The following is an 11,563-nucleotide window of genomic DNA, read 5'->3' on the forward strand; positions in this document are numbered from 1 at the left end:
TACATGCCAGATGTTCCAGAAAGCTCTATAGAAATAATAAACCAACCTTGCAACATGGAAATTGCTTTATTCTAAGTCTACAAAATATACTTTTGTCCAAGTGTCTATGATAGGACAACAGAAAGTGATTGTTTCACATTTACAGAGAACTCTCATGGGAGAGAAGACTTTCAGATACACATTTTCTCCTGTGATATTCAAGAAGCAGTCAGCAGAATTTTATACAGTTTTTTAAACATTCTTCCAGGCAAGTGTCAGATATAAAGGACTCTGTTTTCCCTACCCCAAATAATGATTTATTTAACTTTAGTGTCTCTTTGGAAGTCAGAGAAGATGGTGTAAAAGGAAATGGCAGTCCTATGCCTAAGGATAAAGAGAAATTTTAATTAAAATTTGAGACAAGGATTTGAAAAGAAGCTTGTAATCACAGTATAACAACTGAGCAACAAAGAACTAGTAATTGAAAGATATTTTGGAATGTTACTCAGTTCAGATCAAAAAGTGAAGAACAGTGACATACATATATTGGATATCAAATCCATAGGAAAGAGCTGTGATGAAAGAGCTTATGTTATTACCAGAAAGTGAAACTCCAACATACCTACATTTTTGGTACTTAACGCAGAAATCTTAACAATAAAAGTGTGTTCATGACTGTAGCCATGGATATGGTCATCAAAGTAGTGGAGCCAGTCCACTCCAGTCCACTTCCTGCTAAGGATGTTGGTGCCCATATACAGAGAGCACTTCTGGTACTTAAGCAGTAAGACTTTCACTGAGATTTTCTTTAGGAAACTCAAACAGTCTGAACGAAGAAAGAGCTCATACCAGGGCTGGAGATGCCATCTATGAGGTAGTAGTGACTCTACAGAAGTTTCTGAGAAGAAAGAACCAGTCATTCCAACTAGTGTTGTCACAGGAGAATGAACCAGAAGAAGAGAGTGATAATGAATTTTCAAATGATATAGGTGATGTGTCCAAGTATTATCTTGAGAAGGTCTTATATTCATGGGGAGAATTGCTGGGGAAATGGCACAATAACTTTGGTGTAACAGCTAGCTGAAAGGGCTGCTTACTCTGGTGAAGACTGGAGTTCCAGAAGCATGAAGGGCAGAGGTATGGCAGTTTAACTAGGGCCTGCTATGACAACCAGACTATTTAGATAAGTGTCAAATTCTTATTACAAAGGAGAATGTTACAATATGAAACAAATTCATTTAACATTTTTTGTACATAATCACTTCAAAGACAATAGAGGAGATATAGATCGTCAAGAATCTCTTTATTAAATCTGCAAGGCTTTGTTATCCACGATAAAAAAAAAAATATTGGATACTATCAAGGACAATCTTTTCTTATTGCTATACTGCTACTACATATGCCTGAAGAACAATCTTTGTTTTGGGTGAAGATTATATATGACTGTGGCTTAAAGGTTGTCTACTGAAATCATTTTGAGGATCTTCTCTGTAAAATTCTATCAACTCGAACAGTTCATGCAGAAGCAATTGCTAGACCTGCATAGCCATTTCTATGACAGAATCTGGAGGCTTTTTATTTTATTATATCCAGTTGTTAATTTGGAAATAAATAATTCAGAGCTAAATTTGAATTAATTTATTAATATTTAATGCATATTAAATTATTTAATGAATAATTTTTAGAATTTTTTATTTAGAATTAATTATTCCTAATTATTTTGTATCTTGCATAAAACAGTAGATTTTTTGCTATTTCAGGATTGACATAGTAGGAGATGGGTTATCAACCAGAGCAAGGAAGAAATTAAAATTTAAGCTTTGATCATTTTCAGGACTTAAAGCACACTGTAGGGGTCGACCAAGACCACTGCTTAAGTCTTATCCTAGATGTGATCACAGTAGTTTACAAGAGGGTTGGTAACATCCTATAGTAGAAGCTTTTTGTTTTTGGAAAAAGGAATGACCACAGACCAGTTTTCTGAAAAAAGACTCACTTAAAAAAATTTCCTGGGTTCATTAGGAATAAGCTCCTTAACATAGATTATTTGATGTTCCAAAGGCTCTCATCTTTTGTCTTCTGGCATGCACACTAATGCAGGGGACCTGGGATTTCAGCAAACTCAAATAAAGCCTACACCCCTTGGGCCTCAGTTCTTTTAAGAACTCCATCCATGAATGTCAAGATTCTGCCTGTGTCCATGGCCTCGGATGAGTTAGATAGTCTTGTAGATGTGTAATGCAAAGTATATTTTGTGAGTAGCCTTAGAAAACTTTTATCAAGATTTAATCTTGATATTAATTTAATTGATTTAATTTTAATTAAATTGATTTAATGGGTTTAATACAGAATCAGAACTTTTGAATGAAAAGTTGAGGAGGATAGGGCCAGTAAATTCATATTCCATCTAATTGTGATGAGTACCTGCTGAGGAAACATTCATTTGCTGTAACAGTTTTATGTTAAAGATAGTAGAAATGGGGAATAGAAGCTAACTTTGAAACCTTTTAATCTTAAACTGTGTAACTCTTCCAGAATTTTGCAACTCTGAAATTGTATCCTTTTTATCCCAAAGATGGAGAATTGCAAAGACATTTATAGCATTTTTGATTGAATATAAAATGTTTATAAAAATAGTTATTTCAATGAAAGATAAGTTATAAACATTCCCATCAAATTCTTATGTTTAATATGTCTCTCTAAAAAGGCCTTTCCAGAGGGTCTCTCAAACAGAGCCAAAAGGGTTAATTATATGTTAAGTTTTCTATCATCTTATCTGGTCAGGAATAGGGGGGTCCTATGGACCTATTTGCTTTTAACATAAATTAATTCTTCCAATAGGTGTATACAATAAATTAAATAATAGTCATCAAAAAAATTTTTTTTAACAACTATTGCCTCTTGGATCAAATTTAAACTTCTTAGTTTAATACTTAAAGTCCTTCAAAATCTGATTTTAGCCTATCTTTCCAGATTTATTTTTATATTTTACTTTACTGCCCTTTATATACCCAAATGTTCAAATTAACCTACTTGCTTAAAAGTCTCTGAACTTGGTTTTCCATTTCCTTACTTTTAAGTTTTGAAAAGCTGTTCCCTCTGCTGAAAATGTATTGTTTCCTCACTTCTGTGTATCTTAGGATCTCTAGGTTTTTTAAAAATCCAGCTTGTGTACCATTTCCTATAGGAAACCTGTCCTGATCCCCCACTTGTAAATGTTCTTTCCTCAAATTATCTAGTATTACAAGATAATACATGGCTAGGACCATGTATTCTGTGTTCCAACTAAATTGGATTAGTCTCTATCTCCCCAAACATTGTATTTTTCAGTTTCTAGACCTTTGATCAAGCTTTTTCAAAGCCAAAATATCCTTCCTTCCTTCCTCTCTCTTTGCCTATTGAATTCCTATCTGTTCTCTTTAAAATCCATTTTAGGGGCAGCTAGGTAGTACAGTGGATATAGCATCAGCCCTGAAGTCAGGAGGACCTGAGTTCAAATCTAGCCTCTGACACTTAGCACTTTCTAGCTGTGTGATACTGGGCAAGTTACTTAACCCTAATTGCCTCAGCAAAAAAAAAAAAATAAAATAAAAATTAAAAATAAAATTCATTTTAAATACCATCTCTTCTAGGAAGATTAACTTATTCCTGTCAGTCACAATTTTTTCCCAATAATATCCCACTTAATACTTTAAAAGAAAAAATCTCTGTACATGTATTTATGCTTTATAATTCATGTTTATTTTCCGTCTTTATCTACATACCAGACTATAAATTTGATGGGCAGAGAGGACTATGTTACCTAAATACTGTATCTCCCCCAGTGCCTGGTAAGCATTTGATAAATATTTCTTTGATTAGATTAAATTCTAGATTTTTCTCCCCCTACTACTATTGCTTTAATAATCACCTAAGTTCAAATTAGAGCAATTAAGTGGCTCAATGGATAGAGTGCTGGACCTATAGTCAGGAAGATTCTTCTTGCTGAGTTCAAATCTGGCCTTATACACTTCCAAGCTGGGTTATCTTGGGCAAGATATTTAACCCCATATGCCTCAGTTTTCTCTTATGTAAAATGAGCCAGAAAAGGAAATGGCAAACTATTCCAATATTTTTGCCAAGGAAATCCCAAATGGAATGAAGAAGTCAGATATGACTAAAACTAATGAATAAAAACAAGTTTAAATTGCTAACCCCAAACTCTTGTTTTTCAGGCCCAAATTTCAAGTCTATTACCAGGCATTTGATTTATATGTTTGGCTACATTTCCAAAGTCTACATTTTAAAATCAGTTACCTTCCTCTTCACTTCAATAATCATCTTTTCTTTTTGTTTTTCACTTTTTTTTTTAATGATATCACCTTCTTTCCACTTAAACTAGGTTAGACTCATCTTCTACTCCTTCCTTCCTTACTCAGAACATTCAGTTATTTTCTTTCTCTCAATTCTCTTTTCCATTCTACTATCCCAGTTCATTATTGTTTAATTTAAGTTCTTTGAATTAATTTTAATAGATTTTAGAATTTTAGAATTCAAGTTTAGAGCTTATCTAGAGTCTGTCAGTGTGATTGGAATAAAGAATTTGGGGGAGAGGGGAAGGAGAATGCAAGGCAATTGGAGTTAAGAAGTAAATGGTAAGAAAGAAAATAAGTTTTAAGAGGATTTTTCAGGTTCTTCAGAAGAATAGACTCAAAAAAGTTTAAGGAGTTTTTCCAAATTCCTATAGCCGTGACTACAACCTGCATATGCTGACTATCCAACCTAGTGTTCCAAAACTAATTTTTGTTTTTTAATTATTGTGTGTAGAAGCATTTCCGATCTTAAGATAAGTGTGATTTATAACAGTGCCCATATTACCTTTTAAATATAGACGTCATTCTCTATATTTCAAAAAATATCAAATGACTGAAATTTGGGTATTTAGCATTACATTTCCAGGAGAAAGCATGAAAGAGATCTCTGTTGAATTTTGTTTTTCTTTCTGCTAAATGATTAATGCTTGCTACCATTACCACATTTTCTTCATTCTTTTCTTTATGGATTACTTTGGAATATAGTATTTCAGTATTTTTTCTCAATAAATAGTTAACCACAATTTCTTAAACTCCTCTTTGGCTAAGTACCGTATGTAGCATATAAAAAACATAGTAATAAATAATGACCCTGGCTGTCAGGAAACTTAAATGCAAATTATGTACGAATAAACTCTAAAAACATATTGGAAAAGATTATTTGTAAATCCTTTCTTGTTCTAACTTCTAACCCTAGGAATTATATTCTGAACAAAATTGAAGTCTTTTTGCCAACTCATAATTCTTAGTCTTCTCCCACAAATACAAGCTTATTACTGGCAGAAGGTATATGTAGAGTGCTTCTGGACCCTCACAGACCTAGGCACAGAGATGCTGAATATGTAAGTATCGAATAGTTGATATTGTCATACATTTTGAAGTCATAATTATTTTATTCTCTTACCCAATAGATTTATCAAATCTACTCAAAGAGGTCCGCTGAAGATATTTATAAGATACTTACATCCTACAAAGCTAACTACTTGATTGTAGAAGATGCTATCTGCAATGAGGTGGGAACCATGAGAGGATGTAGAGTTAAAGACTTGTTGGATATTGCAAATGGCCATGTAAGTAACTTTTTGGAAGACTGAATACATATATTTATCTTTACGTAAAGAAATAAGCTTCAAAAATTGATTTTCAGAAATTTAAAAAATTTTAAAAATTATACTTAAAATATAAGCAAAGATATAAAATGTTTGTCACTATTACTTGAGATTATGAATTTGACTTGGAGTGCTAATGTGATTTATTCATTTCTTTATTCCTACTTGTCTTTCTTTAATCCTAGTCTGCAATAAAACTTTTTGGCATTGAAAAGTAATAGGGAAATTGGGATACCTGTTATGTAGGATTCTCTGGGAGGACACACTCAGAATCATCTTGTCAGAAAAGCTCTATATCAACTGGATTCAATTCACCTTGTTTATTTATGTATAACATTACTTATAATTATGGCCTTGAATTTTTAAATGACAAGATGAAATTGTAACAATTCACGAAGACTTCAGTAATAAGCACTTAACATGGCATCTTATTAAAAAGCATTTCTTTAAGTCAGTTGTCAGTTACTTCAAAATAGTGAAGTCATATTGGAGAGTTCCTATTTATGCGGGACTGAAAAATTGACCAGTATTTCTATCTTCTCAATTCCTTCCTCTTTTACACTTTGACTATGAATCTTATTTCCCTGAGATTGTACAAAATTCTAACCTAAGCATATTTGCCTTTTCAGTTTGTTCTCATTCTCACTTTATTTCATCTTGAGCAGATAATTAAATGTTATAATTTAAAATGTCTTTCATAATGGACCTAAGTTGAGTCTGTAAGAGTCCAAAAAGGAGAATAGAGTATAAAATAAACTGTCTCCATAACTACCCCTCATCCCTGACCCCTTAGTTAAAGTTAAAGATTTGTCTTGGATAAGCTGCAATCTTGCTTCCTTACTCAGGTCATTAAGAGTTGACAGTAACTATATAAGTAGAAAATTAAACTTAGAGCCATTTCTCAGCATTTGTTTTTCTAGTCATATTTGAAGAGTAGCAAAGCTGACTTGATCAGAAAACTATGTAGTCTTTGGCTTTCTTAATTTTGAAACTAAAGAAATAATTTTGGTTCCAGCAGTCCAGTTGTGGAGCCAAAATGTTCATTAACTTATATAGTAGCTATGCCTTGGTGACCAAATTAAAGCTTACTCTTGAAAATTAATAAGGGGATGATGTGGTTTAATAAAAGGAATGCTGGACTTGAAGTCGGGAGAAATAGGAGTTTGAATTGTGTCTCTCATCCTATTAGTCATAAGCCTCAGTTTTCTCCTCCATAAAATGAAAATTTTACTTATAATGCTTACCCCCGCCCCCCAAAGGATTGTTGGCAGAATCAAATGAGATAATAAATGTAAAATTCTTTGTAAATTGAAAGTGCCTTAAAATGTCAGTTTTTAATATTAAAATGGCATATAACCTGTGTACATCAGTGATGTAGTATTTACTGAAAATTATGCTATTTATATTTGATTTTCCCCTAGAACTGAAGGAAGTATTTTTAATTTGCTGTTTTGTATCTTTTGATATAGGTGGTTTGTGAAGAAGGAGACAGTTTTACCTACTCAAAATATGGACGATTTTGCCATGAGATCAAAATTAATTATTCTCCATATGTGAATTATTTCACTAGAGTATACTGGAATAGATCCTACTTTGTATATAAAATTAATACTGTGATATCCTTCCAGTCCTGAAAAATAGCAAAGCCTTCTTTTCAAAGACTGATTTGACATGAAGAGGAATGAGATGCTATTTTCCTACTTGTGTATTATTTTGCAAATCAAAGTGTGGGGATTTAAAAAGTTTTTTTCCCCCTTGCTTTGTTACCAGACCCAGAATTTTATAGGCAATATAACATCAAAACTTATGATGTTAATATCAACAGTAACATATTTTTCTTTTGCATTGGTTTTTCCATATTTTACTTTATAAAATATTATCATATGTTCCCCATGGATGTTTATCTAAATAAAGTATATTAGAACTCCATTTTTACATGAATTTGAATATACTGGAGGTCAAAACATCATTACATGTAGTAAAACCTTTATATAGTACAGTTGGTCTATAAGGGATTTATTCTTTTACTGTGTACCATGGTATATAACTTTATTAATCCTTACAATAAAGAGTTAAGGAAAGCAGTAGCTGTAAAGATAAATAGCATAGTTCTAAATGGGCATTAGACAAAGGGAAGTAATCTTTTAAAGTGACATGAAGCTTTGTTCTTTCTAATGTCCAAAATCAAAATATTTATGATATTCATACAAATAGTTTGGTTTTTCTTAAATATTGCTTATGAGTACATTACTATCTCAATATATCTATGCATAATACAATGTTTTAATTCTGTATTATTATGTAGTTAACCTTTTTTTGTCACAGCAAAATGATCACACATTCAATGCCAGTTTGATCATGATAAAAATAATTATTGCTGCCTACATTTTTATTATGCATTTCAAAGGCTATTATCATATATTTGCAAATATAAGTATTAGAAATAAAATCTGCTTGGATGTTTCTTGTCAGAATTTTTCATGCAACTTAATCTGTTGCCAGCTACCATAATGGTATAAGTAATTTTGTCTTAACTTGTCTCCATTAAAGAAAATTGAGTACCTAAATTTAACCTGGCCTGAAATAAGACTGCATATGCATTAGAAATAGTAAAATTACTCATGCTCTCTGCTCTTTACCACATCTATGCACTCATAGTTACTTATTTCAAAAAACTCCAAATAAATTCTTTGTCATTATAAGATCTTCTATAAACATCAGTACTGAAAACTGATAATTTAAATCAGTTTTATAGATTTATCATTTTTAGAGTCCACAATTCATCTTGTAATCTCTTTAAATTTGTTATATTTTAATTGCTTACAATATTTGCTAAGTCATCAAAAATTTTATGAGCAGTGGCAACCTGTAGACATATTTTCAGGATGTAAAGATAAATATATAATATTTTTCATAGTCTTATACAAAATCTTTTCAAAGTTTTTAGTTATTAGAATAGTGCCAAAATTACATCACTACCCTTAAATACATTAGGAGAAATCTTCTATGAATATATTTTTGAAAAATCATGTATTTTACTAGCTAACAAATACTGAGTGCATTCAGTGTTGAAGAACTGATGGAGTTATGAACATGGAATCAGTTTCATTAGTCTTCATTTTTACATGTACAATTCTGTAATGCTTTAGCATCTTTAGGTGATGTACTTCAGTTTAAATATTTGTACTTCCTGGGTAGTAAGTTTCACATTATGTTTTACACAATATTGAATTTTTAACTGGACAAATATTGTCTAACATGCTTTACTGCACAGGAGTATCAGGCCATATAGTAAAAAAAAAATCCTATATAATATGTTCTTTAAGGATGTCAAAAGCAATCTATACCACTATTAAAGAAAGAATAAAAAAATAGTTAATAGGAAATTGACCTCCCAGTGTAGCATTGAAAAATTAGCTTTTATGGATCTATTCATTAATTTCATTGATCTGATCATTGTTTTACGTGGCACTCAGTAGATTTGAGTTTTTTTTAAGTTATAATAAAATTTTTCTTCTACTAATACTGCTTTCTTAAGCAGATTCTTTGGTTCAAATACAGTTTTACTTGAATTTTAAGAAAATCTTTTCATGCAGCAGCTATTAAAAAGGAAAAACTGAGCTCTTTAACAGAAGAGATTGATGGACATTCACTGACAGTTTTTTATGTTCAATTTTTACTATATACTAAAGCCACACCAAAATCTAGGAAACTTTGGGTGGAAGTAGCAAATCCATGTGCTGATTTCTACCTATGAAATAATATCTTCACTTGTGACTTTACAATTTCTTTTTATGTGGTAATAAGACTTCTCCTTTATATGTGCCTAGCATTATAAAATAAATAAATAAGCAATGTTCATAGTCTTGAGTGAGAAGTGTTTATGAAAGAAAATCCAAATATACTTTTGTCATTTCAAACTTGTTAAAATTAAGTGCCTTGATTACTCTGTTTTCAACTTCTTGAAAAATTGTTATCCATTTTTACCTATTTTCTCTAGGCAAAATAATGGTAATTATTTCCTTAGTAAACTCATTTTCTAGACAGGGTTGTCATTATGTTGTGTTTGTTATTAGCATCTACTGTTGGGTAAGAAGGGTGCTAATACTTCTAAGACACCTATGCTAACTAAAAACATTTTGGTTACTTGATTATATTCCAGAACTCCAGGTTAAAAAACAAAACAAAACAACAACAACAACAAAAAAAAAACTTGTACATTATACAAAGTCTATCGCACCATTTTTTTGTTAACCTACTCTTAGCAATTCTTCTTATTCCTGGTATCTTTTGTTATTGAAGTTTTTGTTACACTTTTTTTGTTTCAAGTTTAATCTATGTTGTGTATCTGCAATACTGGATCAAAAATGTGTCAGTTTCAGCTAAGATCCTTTTTTAAGGATGTCTGTCCAGATTACCAATAATCACATCTCAATATACCAATTTTTGTAGTTTCAAGACTAAGAAAAAATGTTAAACTGGAACACAAAAAATGATAATCAAGTCAAACAAAGCTTTGGTACATCAGTTATATGGTTGATCGTAAATCTACAGGTTCAAAGTTCTCTTAATTCCCATTTAAAACCAAAATGAAGGAAAACCGAAACTACATGAGAATTATTAAATTATACTATAATCATATTTACTTTTGATGACTTCATGAGAATTTTAGTCCTTTTTTTGCCTTTGACCTTTTATATGATAATTTATGTGCTTCACTTTACACAGAGGGCATGCGCTTAAAATTGTATATAAGTAGATTTTTTTTTCAAACAAATATTTTAAGTACTCTAAGGACTACTGCTGTTAAAAGATCTGTTTTTCATCATGTAAATCTTTTATAAAAAAACGTTCTGCAAAGCAAATAATGACTCCCTAATTTATCCTTTGTATAAATCTCAGCTTTTTCATGTAGAATTTACTTAAATTGTTATTAGTACAATTGCTTTAATGTAAGAAAATATGAATGCTACTCTATATGAATGGCCCAAATATTATTTACCAGTATTAATTTGATTACTTTTCTTGCTGACTTCAAATGATCACTTGTGTCATTGACATGCATTTCTCCCCATTTCTTTTGGTTTTTAAGTACAAAGCTTAATTTTAGATTCCACTAATCCTGTGTATCAACTGTAAGATATTAAAAGTGAAATTGATATAAATATGGAAAATATTTCATTAGAATAATACCTCATTTTCAGGCTATTTTGTTCAAATAAAAGTTACATTAGCTCTAAAAGTTCCAAAGAGATGTGTTTTTCTCAACTATCTTTTAATGTCTGTTAAGGATTATTTAAGAAATTTTTGAGTGTGTTTCATAACTTACAAGCCTAAAAGATTTTGTGGGACCACATATACTGATTTCACATATATTTGGCATAATTGTGAGCCAATTGTCACTAAAGATCTTCTGGTGATAATGCTTAGATTATGGTGTATGTAAACATCTGTCTAATCTTTCACAAGTACATATGCTTTTGACACTTAGCAGAGTCATAAAGTTGTATTTACTTAATAGAATGGAGGCAACTTAGACAAGGAATTGTTTCCTGTTTGAATTAACTTGCTAATATTACTTTTCAGTTTTTCCATGTGTCATTTTCCTGTTTTCTTTAGTATTTGTACAGACATTTAGGTGTGAGAATGCTACTCACACTTATGCTAATTCTTTAGTTAGAATACTTGACAAGAATGTTTATTTTCTAATAAATTAAGAGACAACATTTTCATCAGAATTAAAACCAGTGAACGTGTGATAATGTCTTTTAATAGATTTGGGACAAAAAAATATTTTACCTCATATTTTGTAACCTCGTATAACTACTTCACCAGAAAGGGACTTCCTTATTTCATGATGAATTAACCTACTTGTTTTCTGTTAACCATAATAAAGTTGTTTTG

At 31.0% G+C, this 11,563-nt stretch overlaps 1 protein-coding gene and 1 pseudogene across 3 annotated transcripts in view; both read left to right on the forward strand.

The window, feature by feature from the left end:
- Window positions 1-10,901, forward strand: part of DPY19L4 (dpy-19 like 4) — a 54,731-nt gene extending 43,830 nt beyond the window's left edge. For all 3 annotated transcript variants that reach the window (XM_031947001.1, XM_031947002.1, XM_031947003.1), the window contains 2 exons: window positions 5,462-5,620; window positions 7,129-10,901. In XM_031947001.1, the coding sequence (XP_031802861.1) occupies window positions 5,462-5,620; window positions 7,129-7,293 (324 nt within the window). In that variant the 3' untranslated portion in view covers window positions 7,294-10,901. The remainder of the gene's footprint in view (window positions 1-5,461; window positions 5,621-7,128) is intronic.
- On the forward strand, window positions 118-1,593 carry LOC116420665 (annotated as a pseudogene).
- Window positions 10,902-11,563: the final 662 nt, after the last annotated feature.

Source organism: Sarcophilus harrisii, chromosome 1 (genome assembly GCF_902635505.1).
Source record: "Sarcophilus harrisii chromosome 1, mSarHar1.11, whole genome shotgun sequence".
Lineage (NCBI taxonomy): Eukaryota > Metazoa > Chordata > Mammalia > Dasyuromorphia > Dasyuridae > Sarcophilus > Sarcophilus harrisii.